Source organism: Pelophylax lessonae (genome assembly GCF_965119305.1).
Source record: "Pelophylax lessonae genome assembly, chromosome: 1".
NCBI classification, from domain to species: domain Eukaryota; kingdom Metazoa; phylum Chordata; class Amphibia; order Anura; family Ranidae; genus Pelophylax; species Pelophylax lessonae.
The window spans coordinates 718,015,440-718,042,203 of NC_138768.1; the positions used below are offsets into that span (position 1 = coordinate 718,015,440).

Below are 26,764 nucleotides of genomic sequence, written 5' to 3' on the forward strand. Positions count from 1 at the left end.
TTACCAGACAAGTCAGCAATAATTGCACTTCTTAAATGTTTACTGAACCAGTGGCAAGGACAAGCCCCCTAGCAGCTTTGACAACATAGAAAAAAAAAGGATTTCCTACAGAAGGAAAAGAACTATGAGGCTTATTCATCAAGGCAGTGACCCACAGGAACCAATCACAACATCTTGCACTAATCTAGCTAGCAGACTGAAATCTGGTTATTTTTGATCTTTGGACCTCAGGACTGCACAATGCACTGCCTTACTAAATAAGCCATTGGTGTTTAGATTATATTATAAAATGTGTGCAGAATGGTTTCCTTTAAGTGTACCTGAATCTCTAAAGACAATGGTAAAAATATTAAATGCCACCACTTTAAAATATTACTAACCTAATCTAATGAAACCCACCCCTGCAGCATGTTTTAGAATGAGAAAGTGGACATTAAATGACGTGAAGTAATTTGCTTTCCACTGTGCAGACCTTTTTCATCCTTTTAAACCAGTATATACAAAATTTCAGGATAAGAGATCTGATATGGCAAAGCAGGTTGGTGACTTGAAATTAAAGATTTGTGTCATTATTTAAATAGGCAGAGGTGAATATGCAGTGACACCACCCCCCCCCCCCCCCAAAAAAAAAGAAAGAAAAAGGAAGCTATTATTTGTTTGCTTTTCTGATTTGCCCTAAAGAAATGTATACTTTAACCCGATTGCTGTGAGTTCAAGTGAGGCCAGACGGACACATTTCACACAGTCCTTTAAACTAAATCTGCTGTATTCAAATGTGTATCACATTACTTCTTTAGATCTGCTTAAAATGCACCAGCTGAGTATGGTAGCAGAGAGATTTTGTATGTATTGATATTAATACAAAACTTTCCTAGCTCTGTCACAAGATCATACAAACAGCCAAGAAAGTGTCAGTTAAACACTACTGAAAGTAAAAGTACCTGTTTGACCTCAACCCACCAGAACTTCATCACTCTTTGCACTGCCTTGTTAAATAAGCCTGTAACTGTTACAGAAGCACACAGAGCAGGGAAGAAATAAGGAACAGTATGTGGATTACACCAAATTGTGACATGGATAAAACTGACATGCACACATGTGCTGGGTTACATTCACTTCTGCTGAGTCATTTAGAACATACACCAAACATCCACAAAATAACAGTACTACAGGGAAAAAATATCAAGAAAAGGAGATTTAGAGATTGACATTCATATCAGAGATGTCCAAAATGACTCAAATCACATGTAGCCGTCCTTCACATTTTAAGGCCTAGTTTTTGAATATTTTTGGTCACAGTAGAGAAGATGAACACAAGTGACCAATAAGGCATTGTAGAAATGTCTTCCATGTTATTCCTATGACCAGCCAGATTTGAAATTTCTATTGTGGATTGATAGCAGGTGATTCCAAGGATGTTTTTTTTTTATACATTGTTATTGGCATAGAGTTCATCAATTTGTTTCTGGAAGCATTTTCGCAGCTCTGGCCTCTTGGCTTTCAGTGTGGGAGTCAGCAGGCCATTCTGGACTGAAAACATTTCTGGGTATAAAGCAATGTCTTTTACCTGCAAGAAAAAATAGTAACAAAATAATTCAGAAAAATTAGCACTTAAGGTAAAACGTTGCTCCCCCACTGCCAACCAGGCCAATTCTGACATTCCTCTGCTACATGTAAAAATCAGCGTTTTTTTTTTAAATAAAAAATAACTTGGAACCCCCCCAAACATTATATATTTTTTTATTTAGCAGAGATGCTAGGGAATAAAATGGTATTTGCGCAGCAATTTTTCAAACACATTTAAAAAGAAAAAAAAAACACTTTAACCACTTGCCTACAGTGCACTTTCACCCCCTTCCTGCCCAGACCGATTTTCAGCTTTCAGCGCTCTCACACTTTGACTGAGAATTACTCAGTCATGCAACACTATACCCATACAAAAATTGTGTCCTTTTTACCACACAAATAGAGCTTTCTTTTGATGGTATTTGATCAATACTGGGTTTTTTATTTTTTGTGCTATAAATAAAAAAAGAGGGAAAATATCGTGAAAAAACGCATTTTTCTTTGTTTCTGTCATAAATTTGCAAATTAGTCATTTTTCTTCACAAATTTTGGCCAAAATTTATACTGCTACTTATCTTTGTTAAAAATAACCCAAGTAAGTGTATATTATTTGGTCTTTGTGAAAGTTATAGAGTCCACAAGCTATGGTGCGAATCATTGAAAATTGATCACACTTGATCACACCTGATGTACTGAAGGCCTATCTCATTTCTTGAGACATTAAAAAGTCAGGAAAGTACAAATACCCCCCAAATGACCCCTTTTTGGAAAGTAGACATTCCAAGGTATTTAATAAGGGGCATGGTGAGTTTTTTGAAGTTGTAATTTTTTCCCACAATGCTTTGCAAAATTAAGTTTTTTTTTTGTTTTTTTTTTACAAATTGCCGTATTAACAGGTTATTTCTCTCACACAGCACATGTATACTTGCAACTACACCCCAAAACACATTCTACTACTCCTCCTGAGTATGGCGATACCACATGTGTGAGACTTTTTCACAGCCTGGCCACATACAGAGGCCTAACATCCAAGTAGCAGCGTCCGGTATTCTAGGAGCACAATTTACACATATAATTTCCTGACAACCTATCGTACTTTTGAAGGCCCTGGAGCACCAGGACAATGGAAACCCCCATAAAATGACCCCATTTTGGAAAGCAAACAGCCCAACGTATAATTTTTGAGGCATAATGAGTCTTTTGAATATGTCATTTTTTTCCACAAGTTTTTGGAAAATGTGGAAAGAAAATGAACACATTTTTTTTTAACACAAAGCTGTCCATTTATGCAATATTTCTAACACATAGCATGTACATAGCAAAAATTGCACCCCAAAATACATTCTGCTATTCCTCCTGAGTATGGCGATACCACACGTGTAACACTTTTTCACAGCCTGGCCACATACAGACGCCTAACATCCAAGTAGCGCTTTACACAAAGTTGTCCATTTATCCACTTTAAGACTGGGCCTATTTTTGACACTTGGTGTTTACAAGCTAAAATCATTTTTTTTGCTAGAAAACTACTTGGAACCCCCAAACATTATATATATTTTTTTAGCAGAGACCCTAGAGAATAAAATGGAGATCGTTGCAATATTTTTTATCACACCATATTTGCGCAGCAGTCTTCCAAATGCGATTTTTTTTGAAAAAAATTCACTTTTTTGAACTAAAAAATAAGAAAACAGTAAATTTAGCCCAATTTTTTTCCATAATGTGAAAGATAATGTTACGCCGAGTAATTAGATACCCAACATGTCATGCTTCAAAATTGCGCATGCTCACAGAATGGCGCCAAACATTGGTACTTAAAAATCCCCATAGGCAACATTTTAAACATTTCTGCAGGTTACTAGCTTAAAGTTACAGAGGAGGTCTAGGGCTCAAATGATTGCTCTCGCTCCAACGATCGCGGCAATACCTCACATGTATGGTTTGAACACCGTTTACATATGTGGGCGGGACTTGCGTATGCGTTTGCTTCTGCACGCAAGCTAACGGGGACAGGGCGCTTTAATTTTTTTTTTTTTTTCCTATTTATTTTATTTATTATTTTTTTATTTTTACACAGTTTAAAAAAAAAAATGTTTTGATCATTTTTATTCCTATTACAAGGAATGTAAACATCCCTTGTAATAGAAATAGGCATGACAGGTCCTCTTTATTGTTAGATCTGGGGTCAAAAAGACCTCACACCTCACAACTACACTAAAAAAGAAAAAAAAAAAAATTGTTGAAAGAGGATAAAAAAAAAAGCGGCCCTTTAAACCGGTTGCTAGGCAACGTCTTTTGACGTAGCTCCGGTCCTCCAAGACCATAGAGTCGAGTGAGGGCCATCTTGCCCTCACTCGACTTCCTGTCTCTGAGGATTCGGGACCGGATAGTTTTCCCCGCTGCCGGTGGGTCCGGTAAGCTGGGAAAACGTCTGGGACGCGGCAGGAGGGGGCACCTCTTCCCCTGCACCGTAAGGGTAATTCCGCGGCGAATCCGCCACTGGGACCACCCTTATCTAAAAGCCGACCGCCCGCCGTTTCAAAAAATACCGTTTGGTTATGGGGGCTATCTTCTGCCATAACCCCAGTATTTAGCTTTTAATGGCCGACGCATATAGTCGTTAGGCGGTCAGTAAGTGATTGCATGTATATGGCAAACAGGTGACGATGACTGATGGGGTGACAGGTGACGATGACTGATGGGGTGACAGGTGACGATGACTGATGGGGTGACAGGTGACGATGACTGATGGGGTGACAGGTGACGATGATTGATGAGGTGACAAGTGACGATGATTGATGGGGTGACAGATGACAATCACTGACGGGGTGACATGTGACGATCACTGATGGGGTGTCAAGTGACGATGATTGATAGGGTGACAGATGACGATCACTGATTGGGCGATTCTGCCTGCGATCGCTACGCTCACATGTGAACGTTATGGGTGTCAATTTCTGGGCACCGATGAGGTGACTGTTGGGTGACAGGTGACATTGGGGGGGGGGGGCTGAGGACTGTGTGGGGACATTTATTTCTGTGCTTTTACTTTTTACAGGTGTACAGAGCAGTAACTCACTATTTCTAGCTCTTCTCCCCTCATACTGGAAGCTGTATGAGGGGAGAAGAGCTAGTAACAGTCAGTTACTGCTCTTTGTTTACATTTTGTGATCGGCTGTGAATGGATTCACAGCCGATCACATAGTAAACAGTCACTATCAGTGACTGTTTACTACTGCCGGTGACAGCTGTGTTCCTACGGAACACAGTGCCACCGACATGACCGCGCTGCGCGCTCCCGATCGCGCATGCGCGGTCATCTTGTGGGCGCCTTCATTGTGATCGGCTGTGTCATTGGAACACAGCCGATCACGTGGGAAACAGCCACGCCCATTGGCTGTTTCCCCCCTGCCGGTGACAGGGGGTGTCCCGGGGACACCCCGACACCAGCAGTGCAGGGCGGCGCGCACGCGATCGCGCGCCTGCCCTGCTTAAAGTGCCGCCGTCATATGACGGCGGCCCAGGATAATGGTCGCTCCGCTCCGCCGTCATATGACGGCGGGCGGGCGGCAAGCGGTTAATGAATTAAAAATACAAAAAAACAAAACCTAATATTTACCCCAATGTTTTTGGATTATGTGAAAGATGTTACGCCGAAACATAAAATAGATACCCAACATGCCACACTTTAAAATTGTGCACGCTTGTGAAATGGTGACAAACTATGATAAAAATCTCCATAGACCCTTTTATTCCTATTACAAGGAATATAAACATCCTTTGTAATAGGTATAGGGCATGCCAGGCCCTCTTTATGGAGAGATCTAGGGTCTACAAGTCCCCAGATCTCTCCTCTATGCTGGAAAGCCTGAGATATAGAAACAAAATGATAAAAAAAAAAAAAAAAAAAAAAAAAAACAATGTCAGGCTTGACAGCAGAAAAAAAATTCCGAAAAAAGTCAGTGTTTACATCTGCCGATGCCAGAAGTGACGTCATGAAGTCGCTTCTGGCCGGGGAACATCTGGTCCTTGGTCAGCTCTATGGTAAACCACTGCAGACTGCGGTTTCATTCTCTGGCTCCCTGATCGCACGAAGAAGCACCAGAGAGTGGTGGAAAGTGTGTGTGTGTGTGTGTGTGTGTGGGGGGGGGGGGGTCCCCAACCACTACCTGTAAAAGCAATCAAGCAGCTAAATAGCCGTTATAATTGCTTTTCATTTAGAGAACAGCTGTCTGAAAAAAAAGATTTCTGAATGATGCCTGCTGCTTCTGAATGATGCCTGCAGGGAGTCATTAGCATTGGGGGGAAGGAGTTAGTTTGGAGAAGGTTGGCGGTTTGGAGTTGTAGAAACATGCAGCAAAGACCTCATGGTCCTGTTCCAGTTATCGAGTGCAAGCTGTTGCCAGAGTTAAGTATTATGTGACCTTTTTGGGATATTGGAAATAGGAGTGCGTGTTGAAGTCTTGTTATTTGGTGTATTGATTATGGTAACTTTCATGTGTAAGGAAGCTTTGTATTTTTATGTCCAGTAAAGTTTTGTTTTATGCTTTTTAAATCAAATCTGCTCTTGGTGTGTCTGTTCATTTTAAATTGTCACTAGATATTTCAGTGGCTGTCCAGTATACCTTCATTATAAATTTTGTTCTTTCCCACATTTGATACAATTCCCTTCCCTAAAGTTTTGGATTTGGGTATACTTTTAGAAAGGGCCTTACTCTGCTTGTTGGCTTTTTCAGTTACATTATGGAGAATGCAGTAGGGAAAGTGCACATGGTAGAAATAACGCACACTAAGTGAAGGCAGGGAGAAGCCGTTTCCCCTCCAGGTACCGGCGTAAAAGTTTAGCCCACTCGTCAGTTTGCGACACCAGGGCAATAGTAAAAACCGGCCTAAACCGAACCAGCCATAGTGAAACATATGGCGGGCCAGAGCCTACGCTCTTATCAACCGGATCTTTAAAGGCCAAGGACTCTTCAACCATAATTAAGGTAGCTTTATATAACCAGGAAACTGGCAAGCCCACTACAGGTGGGACAGTCCACTTTTTAAGCAGGGAATCCTTATAAAACCCTTAGAGACCACAAGAGTGCGTTTTTGACAACCTCCTGTTATATGACAAAGTTGTCAAAGTAAGTGGGAAAGGGGAACATCCCCGCCACAGTGGAGGACCCGTGGTGCCAAAAAAGGACTGGCGCCTCCAATGCAGCATCTACGCCATGTTTAAAATTTCACACTCTGACACAATCAGTGCATCCACCAGCGCCTTTTCATGCATGGCTAGAAGAGCAGAGGAAATATCCTCACTGTCTCTGCACCCAGGGTGCATGGATGCAGACACAGTGGGGTGACTCGCGTCCGCGTCGGCAGAAACAGATTCAGGATCTGATGGACAGATGAGGCAGGGGAGGGTGGTGGACAGGGGCTGACTGGCAACTTTTGGCCCAGAGGGCAAGTACAGTCCAGAGGTCCATGGTGGGGCAACTTGGTACCCCTCCCACTCTCCCTCTTCCGGGCCTCCTTTTGACCCCCATTCCAGATACTCTCTACCCACCGGCCAAATCCGGATTCCCAACCTAGCCAGCGGGGGGCGGTTTGGGGGAGCTGGGACAGCTCAGTTGGGGCTGGCCGGGGGAGAGTCTCCAGTGGGATATGGGACCAGCTTCTGCTCAGACACAGTTTACACCATCCAAGCTGGGGGGGGGGGGGGGATCCTGCACTCTGTCCTTTTCTTCCTGACCTCAGTAGGTCAGCAGCGGGGACTTTTTGCTTCTCTGCACCAGGAATTATTTAGGCATGTCTGTGGCAGAAGTGGTGCAGGCTTTTTACAGGGCATCAGAGTGGCCCAGGGGGTGGGGGGGCAATTGCCCCCCTGCCCAGTCCTCCCCTGGTGGTGGACGCTATATACTAAGGCCACCCATAAAAAAACATATCGGGAGCGCCACCGACTGATCCCGCAAGGGGCACGCCGACCCTGGGTCCACGAATGGACCACCAACTGGACCTCCGATCCCTGCACAATAGGAAATAGCCCCTTTAAAAAGGGGGCTGCCCGCCGTGACGTGGACACGCAGGCAGGATAACCTGATGGTCCCGTAGCGCTAAAAGGGGTAGGTGTCCTCAATAATGGCGGCATGGTTGCCATCAAAAATTAAGCTGCCCCCACAGCGCCACCCTTTCCAAGGGAGGTGCCAAACTGGCCGCATGGCCTAGTAGGGCGCAAGCCGCCGCATCAATTTGTGTGGAGGCCCAGCCGCCAGTGCACTTATCCCAGCCAGGATCACTGGGGTCGCTCTTCCAATGGAGGCCGACTTGGCGGCATGGCCAACCATCCAGGGGCAGTGGAGGGGAGGGCAGATGCCCAAATGGAGGGTAGTGGCTTCAGCCACCTTCACTGGAGCCGCCCCACGTAGCTCCCGACCAGTAGGCCACAAAGTCGCGGCCTAAATTTAGGGCCGGGTCAGGCTTTGTGATGCCAAACCATCCACTCCCCCAGCCCAACAATTGCAGCAGGGAGCCCAGAGGACATCCCTCCCCTAGTCACCAACCCCCAGGGTAGCAGGGGTACCCTGCTCAATCTTCCATTGTGCACCAGGTCAGCAGCAACTACAACAAGCCCCCCTTAAGAGCATGTGGCAAAAGCCAGCTCATAACCTCACCTGGGGGAGTGGGGACATGAAGACCATGAAGACCATGAAGACCAACAGTGAACACTGAATATCTAAAGTGCTGGGGGGGGGGGGGGGGGGACTCGGGGGTCCCACCGTCTGCCCTAAAAACCCTCCAGGGGAACAGCTACTTACCATACCAGAAACAGGCCCCTGCTCCATCGGGATGTGGGTGGCTGTTGGCCAGGAGGAATGCTGTGACTTAGGCCAAGGCCAGATCGTATGTGCCCTCGTGTGATGTTCAACTCGCAGACCAGCCCCAGTCTAGTGGGGATATGTCGCAGCCGACCTAGCGCGGAGCTGCAGCCTGTGCGTGCTCGCTGGCCAGACTGGAGGGACCCTCTGGATCTAGATTATCTGGTCTGTCGCCCAGTCCGACAGTCAATAGTAGATTCCCACAGGAACAAAACAACAAAGATAGGAAAAAATCCATTTAAAAAAGGGAAAAATATTGCCAGGACCAGAGATCCCAGCAAGGAACTAGGTCCTTACTGCTGACTAGGCAGAAAAAAAAAAAAAAGTGCCTATAGCTGAGTCTGGGACTGCCCATAGGCACAGTCAAGCTTTTTCCAGCCTAGTGTCCTACTGCTGTAGGGGGCAGTATAACCCAGTGGTTAAGAAGAATCAGGAGCTGTGTCTGCCAATGAACGAAAGAAATGTGGATTAAATAAACCCCCTAAGGACGTGAATTACAAAGAACAAAAAAAGTGCAAAAAAAAAAAAAAAAAAGAATAATGAAATAAAAAAAAAAAAAAATTGTGATCCTAAGTTAAAATGAAAACAAAATCGAATAACCAAATACAGATATTAAAAGATGTAAAAAGACTAATTCTCCCTCCCTGAACTCAAAGTATATTCTTTTGTCATATTAAAACCATTAAAGAAGAAAAAACATTGGAAAAATGTATATCACAATGAATGGAAATAATATAGAATCTCCAAAGAGGAACAAAACACTGAAGGTGGAATAAAAAAAAAAAATTGTGGGTAAAGCAGGTCAATGTATCTAAACATATCTAATAAATGTCTATGTAGGAATGAAGACAACAATACAGTGCATCCGGAAAGTATTCACAGCGCTTCACTTTTTCCACATATTGCCATGTTACAGTCTTATTCCAAAATGGATTGAATTCATTATTTTCCTCAAAGTTCTACAAACAATACCCCATAATGACAACGTGAAAGAAGTGTTTGAAATTTTTGCAAATGTATTAAAAATAAAAAAAGGAAAAAAAAAAAAAAAATAAAAAAAAAAAATCACATGTAAATAGGTATTCACAGCATTTGCCATGACTCAAAATGGAGCTCAGGTGCACTCCGTTTCCACTGATCATCAATCAAATTGTAGAAACAACTTGAGGGAGTCCACCTGTGGTAAATTCAGTTAATTGGACAAGGTTAGGAAAGGCACACACCTGTCTATATAAAAGGTCCCACAATTAACAGTGCATCTCTGAGGACAAACCAAGCCATTAAGTCCAAGGAATTGTCTGTAGACCTAAGGATTGTATCGAGGTAAAGATCTGGGGGAAGGGTACAGAAACATTTCTGCAACATTAAAGGTCCCAATGAGCACAGTGACCTCCATCATCCATAAATGGAAGAGGTTTGGAACCACCAGGACTCTTCCTAGAGTGGGCCGCCCGGCCAAACTGAGCGATCAGGGTCTTAGTCAGGGAGGTGACCAAGAACCCGATGGTCAGTTATTTCTCTGTGGAGAGAGGAGAACCTTCCAGAAGAGCCACCATCTCTGCAGCACTCCACCAATCACGCCTGTATGGTAGAGTTGCCAGATGGAAGCCACTTCTCAGTAAAAGGCACATGACAGCCCGCCTGGAATTTGCCAAAGGGCACCTGAAGGACTCAGACCATGAGAAAATAAAATTCTTTGGTCTGATGAAACAAAGATTAAACTCTTTGGCCTGAATGGCATCATGTCTAGACGAAACCAGGCACCGCTCATCACATGGCTAATGCTATCCTTACAGTGAAGCATCGTGGTGGCAGCATCATGCTGTGGGGATGTTTTTCAGTGGCAGGAACTGGGAGACTAGTCAGGATCGAGGGAAAGTTGAATGCAGCAACGTACAGAGACATCCTTGATGAAAACCTGTTCCAGAAGGTTCATGTCCTTGAGTGGCCCAGCCAAAACCCAGACTTGAACCCAATTGAACATCTCTGGAGAGATCTGAAAATGGCTGTGCACCGATGCTCCCCATCCAACCTGATGGAGCTTGAGAGGACCTGCAAAGAAGAATGGGAGAAACTGCCCAAAAATAGGTTTTCCAAACTTTTAGCATTATAACTTAAAAAGACTTGATGCTGTACTTGGTGCTTCAACAAAAGTATTGAGCAAAGGCTGTGAATAATTATGTACATGTGATTTTTTTTGATTTTTTTTTTTTTTAAATACATTTCAAACAAACGTCTTTCCTGTTGTCATGGGGTATTGAAGAATTTTGAGGAAAATAATGAATTTAATCCATTTTGGAATAAGGCTGTAACATAACAAAATGTGGAAAAAGTGAAGCGCTGTGAATACTTCCCAGATGCACTGTAAGTACATTATTCATAGTAATGAGTGATATACCACTCATGGTTTAGGCCTTTGGGGATACAGCACACAAAGCAGTTCAGGGTCACAGTAAGTAGATTTCACTGCTGGCCTTAGTTAAAGATGTACAAATAAGAGGGTGGCCAAGCCCAACAACTTTTGACTTTAAAAAAGTAACTCCGCTTCTGTTGAGAAAAAAAAACAACCCTCTCTAGGTGATGAATGTACACTGCAAAAATTCTAACAAGCATGGTTGCAATTCCTGTCCGTTTCGGCTCTGAAGAAAAATGGGATGTTTTTAAGGCTTTTTATTGTCTCTTCCGAGATACACCCAATTAGCGCCTCCTATCATAGGTTTTCCACAAGAACAATAGGTTTTCCACAAGAACAATAATAATCCTAAAGCCAAATATGCTTCAGTTCACCCAACACTACTTCGTTAAAACGGGATAAAAATTACTCTTGACCCAATGGGGAAAGAAGGAAGATTTGGGTTTAAAATGTATGTGTATTATTTTCCTATCCTCCTGGCCTGGTATTTCTAGTTCAATTCGTAGTTCTTCACAGCTCCCTTCCTTAAACAAGCTATCAAGGATAGGCAATGCATCATCTATATAGTTCTCACCAATATCAGATGATTCTATTCCAGGTCTATCAGGCTCCTTGGGCGTATCTTTCTTTAGTTCCAAGTATCTCTAACTGTCAGGCCTATTTATTTATATTTGTTAAGGTCCACAAACAGCTTAAACAGATTTGGGTTTTTTTATGGGCAAAATTAAGACCTTTGTGTAATAAGGCTACCTCTGTGTCAGTGAACACAGAGCCATACAAATTATAAATCTTAATTGTGGAATGTTTCTGGGCCACCTTCTCCCTCTCTTTGATGTTCTTTCCTCCTCATTTACCCCTTCTCTTTTTCTCACGACTGCCTCTGTGGGACTGGGCTGTGATGGCTGCGGGCTGCAGGGGTCAGATTCCCCGCAACCCCTTTCTCTAAAAAAGTGGGGTTTATACAGGGATTTGGGCTTGGGGGAAACTGGATGCCTGCAGGGCAGAGGTATTGGGGGAGCTAAGATTCGTAGGATGAACGGCATTCTTTACATGATCTGTGTCTGCTCGCTGGGGGATACATCGCTTCAATTCCTTGGCCTTATGTGTGACCAGTTTGCCATTCCAGGGTTCCACAATTTTAAAGCATGACATTTTTGGTATCCATTTACTAGGCGTAACATCTTTTACATTTTACAAAAAAATATTAGGTTATGTATTGTTTTTGGCATTACAATTCAAAAAAGTGTATTTCTCTTTCGTTCGACGGACACAGCGCTCCATAAAATCATAACTAGTGGGTAATATTGCCTCCTCCAGGAGTAGGACTAGGCATAACAAAAAACACCTGGCTATGCCTATGGAACATCCTCAGCTGGTATATAACCCCCCCCCCCCTTTCCCTCTCTGCTCTAGGCCATCAGTTTAGTAGCAAACAGTATTAGAAGTATCAGAACTCCACAGATGGGTGGGGTGCGGTGTCCGTCGAAGTCAGAGAAATGGATTTAACAGCAAGTACAAAAAACAAGATTTTTTTTGTAAGATCTTACCGTAAAAATCTGTTTCTCTGAAGTCCAGTGACCAACGCAGCCTCCATCTTCATTAGCCATTGGGTTATGCTGCCCCCCTCAGGAGTAGTTCTAGGCAGGGAAAATGTAAATCTCCACGCCCACGGGGAGGTCGCCACAGGCATAACCCACACACCCTCTTCTCCAGTAAACCAGTTTAGTTGTAAGCAGTGAAGAAGAGATAACAAACCATCCCCATATCAGAGGGGCGGGTGCTGCGTCTGCCAATGGACTTCAGAGAAACATTTTACGGTAAGAGCTTACAAAAATCTTGTTTTCTCTATCGTCCATTGACAGACGCAGCCTCCATCTTCATTCGCCATTGGGACGTCCCAAAGCAGTGTAGGTATGAGGGGTGGGAAGAACGCAACCAGATAGTAACGTAAACTCCAAAGGCTAAACTTAGCCAACAGGGTAAGATTAACTCAACCACAACAGGAACTCTCCCAGGCGCAAAAACCTCTCAGAAACAAAACATTCTCTTACAAAACAGCAGCCTGCAAAACCTTGCGGCCAAAAGAGGCATCCGAAGATGCCAACAAATCCACCTTGTAGAATTTTGTAAAAGTGTGCACAGACTACCAAGTCGCTGCCTTACAAACTTGTACAACAGAGGCCTGATGGCGAAAAGCCCAAGAGGCACTCAGTGCTCTAGTAGAAAGGAAGAACCTGACCCTTGAGTGAATAAGCCTGAACAACCATCTGCCTGATCCATCTTGATATGGTTGCAGCAGATGCAGTCAAACCTTTCCGAGGTCCGTCCGTAAGGACAGAGAGAGTCAGTTTTCCTAAAAGACTCCGTCAGATAAATCTTTATTGCCCGAATCACATCCAAAGAGTGCAAGGCAAATTCCTTGGGATGCTTAGGACATAAGGAAGGCAACACAATGTCTTCATTGAGATGAAAATCCGACACCACCTTAGGGAGGAATGACAGATTAGGACAGAGAACCACTTTATCGCTGTGGACCACCAAATAAGGCGAATGACAGGACAGCGCTGCCAACTCAGACACTCTGCGAGCAGGTAGTAATAGCCACCAGGAAGGCAACCTTCTGCAACAAAGAAAGCAGAGAAATCTCCCTAATATTCTCAAGGAGAAGCTTCTGAAGACCAGAAAAAACCAGATTGAGATCCCTCGGAGGCAACGGGGATCTCCTCGGAGAAGCCCACTGAATAAAAGTCAGAATCAGGGCATTAGTAGTCAACAGATGTTGGGAGTAAAAAGCCAAGGCCGACACTTGGCCCTTGATAGTGCCCAAAGCCAAGCGCTGCTCAACACCTTTTTGTAAAGGCCAAAACCCTAGCTATAGAAAACAAGCGAGGGTGCAGCTGCAGCGATTCACACAATGACATGTACGATTTTCACGTACGATGATAGATCTTCCTTGACGTTGATTTCAAGAGTAGGCATCACCGAGCCAGAAAGGCCTCTATCCCTCAATACCTTGCTTTCAACAGCCAAGCCGTTAAAGCCAGCGACCATAAAGCAGGATGGAAAAATCAATCCTTGAGACAGCAGATCTTCCCGCAGAGGAAGTCTCCATGGAGGATCTACAACCATTTTTACCAGGACTGCGTACCAAGACCACCAGGGCCAGTCTGGAGCCACTAGAACAGCCGGAATGCCTTCCACCGCCACCCGGCGAAGATACCTCGGCAAGAGTATGAGCGGAGGGAAGGCATAAATCAGCCGATACTGGCTCCAAGGAGCCACCAGGTCGTCTGTGGCGTCAGCCAGAGGATCCCGAGACCTGGCCACAAAATGCTGGACTTTCCTGTTGAGGCCAGATGCAAAACAGAGCGATGTCTGGATTCCCCCAATGGACACACAGGAGATGAAACCCCTCCGGATGAAGGGACCATTCCCTTTGATCCAGCACTTGACGAATCAGGTAATCCATTTGCCAATTTTCCACACCCAGGATGTGGACCTCGGAAAGAGCCGGAACATTGTCTTCCGCCCAAACAAGAATCTCTGCCACCTCCTTGGCCGCCAGGACACTCTTGGTGCCCCCTTGATGACTGATGTAAGCCAAACCGGTAAACCGTGTAGCCGAATCGTCCAGTGGAACAGGCAAAGCTTGATCGCTCTGAGCTCCAGAATATTGATCGGCAAGGAAGATTCCTCTGTCGACCAAGTCCCCTGGGCACAGAGCTTTCCCAGCACTCCACCCCAGCCTGACAGGAAGGCGTCTGTAGTGACCACTGTCCAGAACAGAGGCAGGAAGGACTTGCCCTGACACAAGGCCGGTGACTGGATCCACCAGGATAGAGCCGACTTTGTGAGATGGCTCAAACTAATCTTCTGGTCCAATGACCGAGGATCCCTGCACAATTTTGCCAGAACCTTTCTGCAGAGGCCTCGAGTGTGATTGCGCAAACGGGACCGCTTCGAAGGTTGATACCATCAGGCCGAGGGCCCTCATGCAAGCCTGCAAGGAGGACTGATCGGTTTCCATCAGCAACCTGATCTCCCTTTGCAACTTCTGTAGCTTTTCCAAAAGAAGAAAGACCCTCGCCAGTGCAGGGTCGAGAGTCAGCCCCAGATAAGTGACCCGTACGGATGGCGACAGAGCAGATTTACTGAAATTGATCGTCCATGCGAATTCCTGAAGGGTCTGAACTGAACTGAGATGTTGTCCAACAGATCCGAGTAAGAGTCTGCTCGCAACAGGAGATCGTCCAGATGTCCCAAAATTTAAATTCCTCTCTGGCGTAACAAGGCCAGCACCTTGATAAAAACTCTGGGAGCGGAGGCGAGACCAAAGAGTAACACCACAAACTGAAAGTACCTATCTGCCACCGCAAGGCGGAGGAATAGCTGATGTCCCTTGAATATGGGGACGTGCAGATATGCATCTTTGATATCGATGGAGGCCAGAAAATCCCCCTGATTCAAGGACGCCACCACAGACCGAATGGACTTAATTCAAAACTTCTGCACCCGCACAAAGCGGTTGAGAGCCTGGAGATCCAGGATTGGACGCACCTTGCCCTCCTTTCTGGGCACCGTGAACAGGTTTGAATAGAAACTGAATCTTTCCCAGCATTTCGGTTCGATAATACTTCTCACTCTTCAGTGTGTACCTTGGCTCAAGTATGGACATCAACCGCTTAAATCCTAAGTCCGACACCATTGTAAATAGCTGGTTATCAGTGACCATCATCTCAGTGATTACTCAGTCCAGCAGTTGGGATCTTCCATCTGAATCTAGACCGTTTTTTTTTTTTGGAAACATATCTGTTATTGTTATCTGGGATAGTGGAGGAGGCATTTCAAAATCACATTGATATTCATTTTGTTTTTTCTGTACTGCATGATATAATTCAATATGATGAACTCTTTGATGGGCCCGAAGATTTGACGTATTTTTGTTTTTTGCAGTTACTGATCCCATGCTTATATTGTTTGTGCATGTGTTGCACACTGCTGCTTTTCCTGGAGATGGTTGAGACGAGAAATAGTCCCAGACCACGCTTTTACTTTCTGTCTTAATCCATCTCCATTGCAATTTGAAGGAGACAATAAGGTTCAAAAAATGGCTGGCTGGCACCCTGGCCTGCTGTGGGTGGTTTGCTGGCATCCTGTTGTGGGTCAGTGGCTGACGCTTGGCAGTGTGGGTGGCTTGCTGGCACCCTGTTGTGGGGTGGCTGGCTGCTGTCCTCCTGTTGTGGGTGGCTGGCTTGCTGGAACACTGTGGTGTCAACCCTGTTGTGAGTGGCTGGCTTGCTTGGTGTCAACCCTGTTGTGAGTGGCTGGCTTGCTTGGTGTCAACCCTGTTGTGAGTGGCTGGCTTGCTTGGTGTCAACCCTGTTGTGAGTGGCTGGCTGGCTTGGCGTCAACCCTGTTGTGAGTGGCTGGCTGGCTTGGCGTCAACCCTGTTGTGAGTGGCTGGCTGGCTTGGCGTCAACCCTGTTGTGAGTGGCTGGCTGGCTTGGCGTCAACCCTGTTGTGAGTGGCTGGCTGGCTTGGTGTCAACCCTGTTGTGAGTGGCTGGCTGGCTTGGTGTCAACCCTGTTGTGAGTGGCTGGCTGGCTTGGTGTCAACCCTGTTGTGAGTGGCTGGCTGGCTTGGTGTCAACCCTGTTGTGAGTGGCTGGCTGGCTTGGTGTCAACCCTGTTGTGAGTGGCTGGCTGGCTTGGTGTCAACCCTGTTGTGAGTGGCTGGCTGGCTTGGTGTCAACCCTGTTGTGAGTGGCTGGCTGGCTTGGTGTCAACCCTGTTGTGAGTGGGTGGCTGGCTTGGTGGCAACCCTGTTGTGAGTGGGTGGCTGGCTTGGTGGCAACCCTGTTGTGAGTGGGTGGCTGGCTTGGTGGCAACCCTGTTGTGAGTGGGTGGCTGGCTTGGTGGCAACCCTGTTGTGAGTGGGTGGCTGGCTTGGTGGCAACCCTGTTGTGGGTGGCTGGCTTGGTGTCACCCTGTTGTGGGTGGCTGGCTTGGTGTCACCCTGTTGTGGGTGGCTGGCTTGGTGTCACTCACCCTGTCCTGTTGTGGGTGGCTGGCTTGCTGGAACACTGTGGTGGGATGCTGGCTTGGTGTCACCCTGTGGGTGGCTGGCTTGCTGGAACCCTGTTGTGGGGTGGGTGGCTGGCTGCTGGCACCCTGTTGTAGGGTGGGTGGCTGGCTGCTGGCACCCTGTTGTAGGGTGGGTGGCTGGCTGCTGGCACCCTGTTGTAGGGTGGTTGGCTGGCTGCTGGCACCCTGTTGTAGGGTGGTTGGCTGGCTGCTGGCACCCTGTTGTAGGGTGGGTGGCTGGCTGCTGGCCTGGCACCCTGTTGTGGATTGATGGCTGGCTGGCACCCTGTGGTGGATGGCTGAGGCCAGGGCCTGTGGGTGGCTGGCTGGCACCTTGACCGGACTGCAGCTGCACACACTGTCCGAGGGGGTCTTAGAAGGCAGAACGTGTCAAATTATAGGTCCATGGGCCGATTCCAATATATTGGGGAAAGTACAAATCGGCCCTCGATATAAACAGCCTTGCCGATAATCAGTCGATCCCTAGTCTGTATCCCTCTAGAAGTGATTAACCCTTTGGGAGAATCTCACCAAAAACGACATTTTTGTTGCAGAAGATGCCTAAAATCAGACTTGTATCTTAGTGCAGACTTCTGGGGAAACCAGTGAGTCAATCACACAAGCAGGAAATATCATTTGCCATACTGCATTTAATTTTATAGAACATTACAGTGCTGCAGATTTAAAGGAAATTTAATTTTTAATAATGTTTAATTACAATAGGAGCTGTGCAGCAATTGTATACTGTATGCTGTTTTTATTTTGCTAAAAGTGGAGTTACTGCTTAAATATTTTTAGGTATTGAGTGAATTCCTCCTGCATGGATAGACGATTCAAAAGGCAATGAATCCTGGCTAGTAATACCAGCCCACAAGCTTGCAGTTTTAAACACAAACTCAAAATGGTAGCTGCTATATTTGCACCAACACAGGTTTCCTTTTAATGAAAGGAGGCAAAAAGGTAAACTAATCGCTGACAGAGTACACTCACTTGTTCAAATGTTTTTAATCCAGCTTCTTTTCCGAGTTTCAATAAATCTTCTAGAATGGCATTTTTAAAGTCCTAGGAAAAAAAAAAAAAAAAAAGAATTCAGGATGTTCAGAGGTTTAGGGCGGATTCCTTTAGAAATATAAAAAGACTTTTGAATTGCAAATTTCCCTTATTCTAAATTACGAAGATCTTACATTTATGATCTTTTTTAAAGGAATACTTTATTATTATACATAGAAATATATAAGAGTGATGGCAGAAAAAAAAGGATGAGGGGTCCATTAAGTCTGCTCCATTTATCTTAAACTTGCACATTTTTTTAAAACTTTTTTTTTTGTCCGAGTATGGATCTAGGTTTGTCCCAAGCATGTTTGAATCCACAAACTGATGATTGACTCACTACCTCTGCTGGAAGTCTATTTCAAGCATCAACTATACTTTCAGTAAAATAATACATTCCATGATTCGTTTTAAACTTTCCTCCAGCTAGTTTGTCATGTTTCTGTGTTCTTGATCTTGGCTTCAAATTTAAGATACTGCCCTACTTAACCTTATTCACCCCCCTGATGTTGTTAAATGTGTCAATCATAGCTCTCCTTTCCCTGCTTTTCTCCAGACTGTACATATTAAATTCCTTAGGTCTCTCCTGATCGGTTTAATCCCTCACACCTTTCACCACTTTTGTTTCCAGTCTCTGAACCCATTGTATCTTATTAATATCTTTGTGTAAGTGACGTGTCCAGAACTGGATGCTGCATTCTAAATGAGGTCTCACTAAAGATCTATGTTGTAGAATCCGGACCTCCTTGCTCCTGCTGGTGACCCCCCTAGTGATGCATCCTAGAATTCTATTTGCTATTCCCACTGCCTGGTCACACAGTTTTCTAATTTTGCAATCATTTGAAATAAAAACCCCCAAATCTTTTTTTATTGTAGTGCTGGCTAACAATGTACCCCCCAATATTGTAGACTATCAAGGGATTATTTTACATTTTGAATCATTGAACCACAGTTTCCACTGACTAATCTTTCAGCAATGACCAATCATGCTCCATGTTAGACACTTCTAGGGATATCAACTCTATTACACACCCTTGTGTAATCTGCAAAAAGACATACCTTACCCACCAAACCTTTAGTTATATTGCTTATACTGTATATAGATTATGGGACCTAGTACAGAGCCCTGTAGTACACCACTAGTGACAGGTTTGTTCCAAAGGGACACAAGTCACACTCTGTCTCTATCCTTTAGCCAACTGCATATCCACTGAACCACTCGAGGGTTAATCCCTAGCTTGTACAACATTTTTTTTAGATCATTATGTGAAACTGTATCAAATGCTTTACTGAAATCAAGATAAGCTATTTTCCCAGCACCACCCTAGTCCAAAACATTAGTGATATAGTCAAAAAAGTTAATCAGATTAGTCTGACATGATGTGTCCTTAGTAAAGCCATGCTGTTTTGGGTTCAGCAAATTGTGTGTTTTTAACCACTTGCCGACCAGCCACAGCCTATATACAGGGGCAGGTTTAAGTGAATCGCCGTACCTGTACGGCGGTTCGCGAAAGCAATCCTGAGGGTGCGTGTGCACGCCCACTCGCCAGCGGCCGCGACTGCCACCAGGCACTCGCGATCGCTCCCCGTGAAGAGAGAACAGCGGTCTGCTGGTGTAAACACAGCAGACCGTTGTTCTCTCTGGAATCAATACAGAGCTCTTGTGTTCCTCCTATTTAGTAACACAGGTCTCAGTGTTGATTTCACAAGCCCAGCCCCCCCCCCCCCCCCCCCAGAGTTAGAAAACACCTCCTAGGCTCACATTTAACCCTTTGATCGCCCCTGGGTTAACCCCCCTTCCCTGCCAGTGTCATTATTACAGTAACAGTGCATATTTTAAGCACAGATAGCTGTAGTAATGTCACTGGTCCCCCCAAAAGTATCTAAAAAATGGATTTTTGTAAAATCTTACCGTAAAATCCTTTTCTCTTAGCTCATTGACAGACGTAGTCCTCGGTGATACAGCACCTTCGGGTTATGTTGCCTCCACAGGAGTAGGACTAGACAGGAAATAAAATGCTCTGGCCACACCCTAGGGGCAGTCCCAGAGGGTATATCCTCTCTCTCTCTGCCTCAGCAAATCAGTTATGTCATAAAAGCAGTCTTTAGAGAATTTAACCCAACCCAACTCAAAAAAACAGAGGGGCGGGTACTACGAGAAAAGGATTTTACGGTAAGATTTTACAAAAATCCATTTTTCTCTATCGCTCATTGACAGACGTAGTCCTCGGTGATACAGCACCTTCGGGAAGTCCCAGAGCAGTATCACAAATGAGGGGTGGGAAAATGGAAATCAAATCCAAATCTAGAAGGCCCAACCGGTGCCAACTAGAAGTTTACAATGCTCATCCTTAATGATGAGACTCAACAAAAAAATTTTCAAACAGAAAAAAACCCTCCAGGTAGACCACTGGTCTCCTCAAATTGCGGCCTGCAAAACCTTGCGGCCAAATGAGGCATCCGCCGATGCCATCACATCAATTTTATAAAATTTTGTAAAGGTATGTACCGACGACCAGGTGGCCGCTTTACATACCTGGACCACTGACGCCTGATGGCGAAAGGCCCAGGAAGTACTGAGCGCTCGAGTGAAGTGCGCCCTAACAGGGAACGGAGGATTCCGACCCTTAATAGAATAAGCCTGTACCACCGTCTGACTGATCCATGTAGATATGGTCGCGGCAGACACAGACAACCCCCTTCAAGGGCTATCCGTGATCACAAAAAGTGAGTCCGTCTTACGAAAACCACTTTAGGAAGGAAGGATGGATTCGGAAGTAGAACCACCTTATCCCTATGAACCACCAGATCTGGGGAACGACAGGATAATGCGGCCAGTTCTGACACCCTGCGTACAGAAGTAATGGCCACCAAGAAGGCCACCTTCTGGGAATGTAAGCAAGGGAATCTCCCTAATATCTTCAAAGAGAAGTTTCTGAAGAACCGACCACACTAAATTAAGATACCAGGCGGTAAGGGTGCGCGCACTGGCGGAGCCAGATGTCGCACCCCCTGGATGAAATTCCGCACCAAGGAATGATTAGCCAAAGGTTTCTTGAAAGAAGATTGCTAACGCCGAAAACCTGACCCTTGATCGTGCTCAAGGATAGTTTCTGCTCAACCCCTTGTTGCAGACAGACCAAAATTCGGGTCACCGAATAGGTATGTGGGGAAAATCCAATAGATTCACACCATGCAATATAAGACTTCCATGTGCTGGAAGTCGCTTTCCTTGCTTTAACTGGAGGTAGGAATAACTGAAGCTGGCACTCCCTTGTCCTTCAGTACCTGGGTCTCAATGGCCAGGCCATTAAGCCAGCGACTGTAAAGCAAGATGGAAGATCGGTCCCTGAGACCGCAAATCCTCCCTGAGAGGAAGTCTCCAAGGAGCGTCCGCGACTAGCCTCGCCAAGTCGGCGTACCAGGCTTGACGAGGTCAATCCAGAATTTCCAGAATAACTGGAATTCCCTCCACCTCTATCCTGCGAAGAAGTTCCCGCAGCAACTTGAGAGGATGGAAGGCATGCCGTAGCTGATACTGCCCCCACGGGGCAATCAGCGTTTCTGCTGCGTCCGCTAGAGGATCGTGGCGCGAGCTACAAACCTCCGCACCTTCCTGTTAGGCCAAGGTGCCAACAGATCCACATCCGGGATGTCCCAATGAAGGGACAGCTAAGGAAAAAACCTCTGGATGAAGAGGCCATATGCGATTGGATCCGAATCGGGCTGCTCTAGAGCTGCTCGATCCAGTAAATCAGACAAAATCTGATCGCTCTCAATTCCGATACCCTTATTGGTAGTCTGGATACTATCGGAAGAAATGACTTCCCCTGGTTGAGCATCGGAGACTTCCTGGTCCGCTCGCTCAACCGGATCCGATTGTCCAGGGAATCGGAATTCTGATTCCATTAAAAAAGAATCTCCTTCAGGAGAATTCGGGTATGAGACTGGGTATACGGTACTGCCTCTAAGAAGGCCACCATCAGTCCCAGCCAATTGACGGACAGCAACATCCGAATCGTTGACTGAACCTTCTGGAGTTTCCCAGCAAGGAGAAACTCTTGCCCAGGATGTATCCAACCTTAGGCCCAGATAGTTCAGTCTCCTGGTGGGAACCAGGGATGATCTTTGGGAAAGCGAAAAAACGCTGATGTCCTGCGATGATGGGGATATAAAGATAGGCATCCTATATGTCTATGGACGCCAGGAAATCTCTTTTATGCAGGGAGGCCACCACTGTACGGATGGACTATTTCTTCCCAAGTCCAGATTTGGACGCACCTTGCCCTCTTTCCTGGGCATTGTGAATAGGTTCGAATAGAACCCCTGAAACCGTTCAATGTTAGAAGGGCAGAATCGCACCGGTGGAAGTGATCGAAACTCGATCCTGTGTCCTCCAGAAACCGGTGAAGACATCCCCCCCCACCCCAGAGATGGGTAGGGGCGCATCAGGCTATATTCTTCAGGCTTGGCTGAGCCGGACTCTTTGTTTACCCGACCAGCGCCCTTTGAAACCCCTCTAAAGGGGCTTTGGAGGGTTTCGCCTTATCGCCCGCCCTCGCGGAACGAACAACTCTATATGAGCAGAAAAGGAAGGTCCTCGTTAGTTACGAGGTCTTTTTATCCTAACAGTCTGTGGCAAGACAGCAGGTTGTACCGTCTATCCTATAAAGAGGAATTCCTCAAACGGATAGCACCTAGCCATGCGTTTGGAAATAACAGGGGTTCGTTTCAAAACGACCCCATTTGGGTAAAGGAAAATCCTTCGCCCTTTTGGTAGGCTAACAAGTACCAAAAAGGAATCTCAGTCTCAGCTACCTCTGCCGGTGTAACCTCAAGACTAAAGGTTTCCCGGACGGACACAACTAGTGCATCCACCACTCTTGTGCTATGGCGGAGGCAGAAACGTGCTCCTCACTGCTGAGGAGATATTACCTGAGACAACAGCCCCCTAAGAGGGACCTGCAACTGCATTGACCAGTTCCGAATCCGTATCTGAAGTATCTGATAAACAATAGGGGTAGGCGGGGGTCGCTACTTGACCCCCGTCCCTGACAGGCCACCTCCACCCGGGATACCAAAGACTCCAAAACTGCCGATAATGCATTAAAACACAAGTGGGGTACTGGAGGGTCCTTCGGCCACCTTGAGGGGATCAGGTGGGGATACCTATGCGGCAGGGTCAATGATTATACAAGACACTTGCCAGCGACAAAAAATGACAAAGTAAAAAAAAACTTTTTTTTTTTTTTGTGTCCCCCAGTCGCAACAGCGCCCCTCAGTGTTACCTGCCTTTTTGGACCCCACAGAGAGAGAGACAGACCCCAAGGCTCATCCCTGATGCACAGAAGTTTTCATCAGCTTGCTCAGTGCTTGTCTTGTTACAGACAGGAAGTCTTTGGCCCTATTTCCTGGGTAAAAGAGGCGGCTCCGCCCCTTAACACGCCTGCCGGCTCCTCCCCCTGGCTCCATGAGGTGTTTGAGTCACCTCAAACATGGCCGCCCCCATGCTGGAGACACGAGGCTACACAAAAATGGCGGCCTCGTGCGATCTACCAGACAATGGCGGCGGCCTGCACAGAATAGCGGCATGTCTGCAGAAGGATCTCGGCCTCACAACCCTTCACCCTCATGGTGGTCAGCGTGGTCGGAGGTACCGGACCCTAGCGGGCCGTATGCGGACCGCTGCTTAGCTGGAGGAATGATCTGGAATGCAGTATACATGTATAGACATCGCCCTGTGACTACTGACAGGTAGGATACCTTATACTATCACAGTAAAGTTCTAGTACTGCCACTGACTACAATCATTTACACATCTTTACAATTAGATTGTCAGCTCCCAAACCAAGCCTCCTGGCTTCTTGTACACAAAAATCACACTCAAATAGGGGGATCTGTGACATGTTGTAGGATAGAGGGGAACCCATCCTTACCATTACAGAGAGGGGCCCGCGTTCACCACAAGACCCGTCAGGGGGAAAGGGGGAACATACTACTCACCATACCGGAACCAGGCGGGCGCCAACTCCTGACAGTACCCCTCTCCACCGAGGTAGGAGGGCTGTCGACCAATACGGGCGCCGTGACTCATGGTCTTTGGCGTTTCAGCGAGACGTTTAACTCGCAGGGTCAGTCCCCGTCCAGTGGGACTATGTCGCGGCCGACCCAGCGCGGAGCTATGGCCTGCACGCGCTCGTAGGCTGAACTGGGGTGACCACTGGATCTCAACATCCAGCCCGTCGCCCAGTTCAGCTTTCTTGCTTGAAGATCTCATAGGAACACTGGAGAAAAAAAGCTGTCTTAAAAAATTCTTTTCCAAGAAAAAAATCCTGCCAGGACCGAAGATCCCAGCAAGGTATCTAGGTCCTTACTCCTGACTAGACAGAAAAAAACTGATTTGCTGAGGCAGAGAGAGAGAGGATATACCCTCTGGGACTGCCCCTAGGGTGTGGCCAGAGCATTTTATTTCCTGTCTAGTCCTACTCCTGTGGAGGCAACATAACCCGAAGGTGCTGTATCACCGAGGACTACGTCTGTCAATGAGCGATAGAGAAATGTCAGTTAGGGGATTTTTTTAACCAAATATATGTAGCAGAATACAAATTGGCCTAAAATGATGAAAACAATTGGATTTTTAATTTTTTTTTTTTTGGGAATGTTATATTGCAGAAAGTGAAAAATGTTTATTTCAGAATTGTAGCTTTTTTTGTTTTATTTATAGCGCCCAAAAAAAAAAAAAAAAAAAAAATTGCACAGGTGATCAAATACCACCAAAAGAAAGCTCTATTTGTGGGATAAAAGGACAATTACGGTATATTTGGTTAGTGTCGCACGAATATACATTAGGATTTTTTTTATTTACTAAAAATATGTAGCAGAATACATATTGGCCTAAATTGATGAAGAAATTAGATTTTTTAATTTTTTTATTGGGTATGTTTTATAGCAGAAGGTAAAAAAACAATTTTTGGCTTACCATGAAATCCTTTTCTCTGAAGTTCATTGACAGACGCATATAATTCTTGACCACTGGGTTATGCTGCCCCCTACAGGAGTAGAACACTAGGCAGGAAAAAGCTTTACCACGCCTATGGGGCCGTCCCTGAAGGCATACACCCACACACTCTGCTATAGGCTTCAGCTTTGTTGCAAGCAGTCTAAACTTTAGAGGGAAAAACCCCAACCCACACAAGATAGAGGGGTGAGTGCTGCTTCTGTCGAACTTCAGAGAAAAGGATTTTACGGTAAGACAAAAATCCAGTTCTCTATTGTTCATTGACAGATGCTGCTCCATAGAATTCTTGACCATTAGGACGTTGCAAAGCAGTATTTGCATGAGGGGTGGGAAAACGACGCAGAAAAAGAACGGAATTCCCAACAAGGCTAAAACTTTAGCCAACCAGAGAATATAGAGCTCAACCAGGAACAGGAGCTCACCTGGACAAACACCCTCAAAGAGACAGTCTCTTTCAAACAGCAGCCTGCAAAAACTCGCAGCCAAAAGAAGCATCCAAGAATGCCAACACATCCACTTTATAAAATTTTTGTGAACGTGTGCACAGACGACCAAATTGCTGCCTTGCCAACTTGTATCACTGACGCCTAATGGCGAAAAGCCCAAGAAGCACTCAGCACCCTGGTAGAATGCGCCTTCACAGGGAAACGTGGAACCTGACCCTTCAGTGAATAAGCCTGAACCACCGTCTGCCTGATCCACTTAGAAATGACACCTGTGTCCCTGACGTGGTAGAATCATCCGCCATTTTTAACGTTTCCCACACTGACACTAGAAGTGCCTCCACCAGCTCGCTTTCCAGCGCAGCTGCTGACGAGGATACATCCTCCACGCCATCAAAATCCCCAAGAAAATGGCCGCCCCATGCATACCTATGGGGGAACTACCAAAACATGGCCGCCCCATGCATTTCATGGGAACATTTTTACATTGATACAGAGGGAAACTACAGCAAAATGGTGGCCCCCACGGCACCCCATGTGGTCTCCAGGACCCCCCAGGGAGGGTCATTGGACAGTGGCATCGGGGGGTCCCCAGGAGGGGCCCCCACCAGGATAAACCTCCTACTCGCAGACCCACCTCAGCGGCTGCAATACATCCGCCCTCCTGAGGAGGGAACCTGCTTTTGGGTGGGCGCTGGTATCACTGAGAGGCCTGGGGAACCGAGGGAGGGTCCCACGTCCACCCCGAGACCGCTAGAGAAACGGGGGGACACTTACTCACCATACCAACAGCATCAGGTGGGCACGACTCTGAACAGACTACCTCTCCATCCGGGTTGGGGGTGCTGACGGCCAGGGGGTATGCTGCAACTCAGGGCAACCCAGGTCGTATGCGTCCTGGCAAGGTGTTTCACTCACAGGCCAGCCCCCGTCCATCGGGGCTCTGTCATGGCGAGGCCTAGTGCTGGACTATAACCTGCGCATACTCGCTGCCCGGGCTGGGAGACCTTAAGGATCTAGCATATCCAGTCCGAAACCCAGCCGGTTGTTGCTTGTAGTTCGCTCAGGAATAAACTAAAAAATAGTCTTACAAAAAGGTTCCCAAAAAAAAAAAAAAAAACAGCTAAGACCGAAGTCCCAGCAGGGAACTAGGTCCTACTCCTTGTGACTTTGGTAGGACGGCTTGTGGAACCCAGATTACTTTAGAGAGGTTGGGAAACTCCTTGTCCAGCTTCCCCGGCCCCTCTCTTATGTGTAAGTCACCCTGTGTCTATTAGGGGCACAGGGTGACCAAGAACCCCAGTTGGGTCTGCACTAATCAGACTCGCTGT

At 46.1% G+C, this 26,764-nt stretch overlaps 1 protein-coding gene across 1 annotated transcript in view; it reads right to left on the reverse strand.

The window, feature by feature from the left end:
* Positions 1 to 1,263: 1,263 nt before the first annotated feature.
* Positions 1,264 to 26,764, reverse strand: part of ACSL1 (acyl-CoA synthetase long chain family member 1) — a 175,456-nt gene continuing 149,955 nt past the window's right edge. Inside the window, exons 20-21 of the mRNA XM_082243635.1 lie at positions 17,913 to 17,984; positions 1,264 to 1,567 (exon numbers count right to left, since the gene is read on the reverse strand). Of these exons, the coding sequence (XP_082099761.1) occupies positions 1,427 to 1,567; positions 17,913 to 17,984 (213 nt within the window). The 3' untranslated portion in view covers positions 1,264 to 1,426. The remainder of the gene's footprint in view (positions 1,568 to 17,912; positions 17,985 to 26,764) is intronic.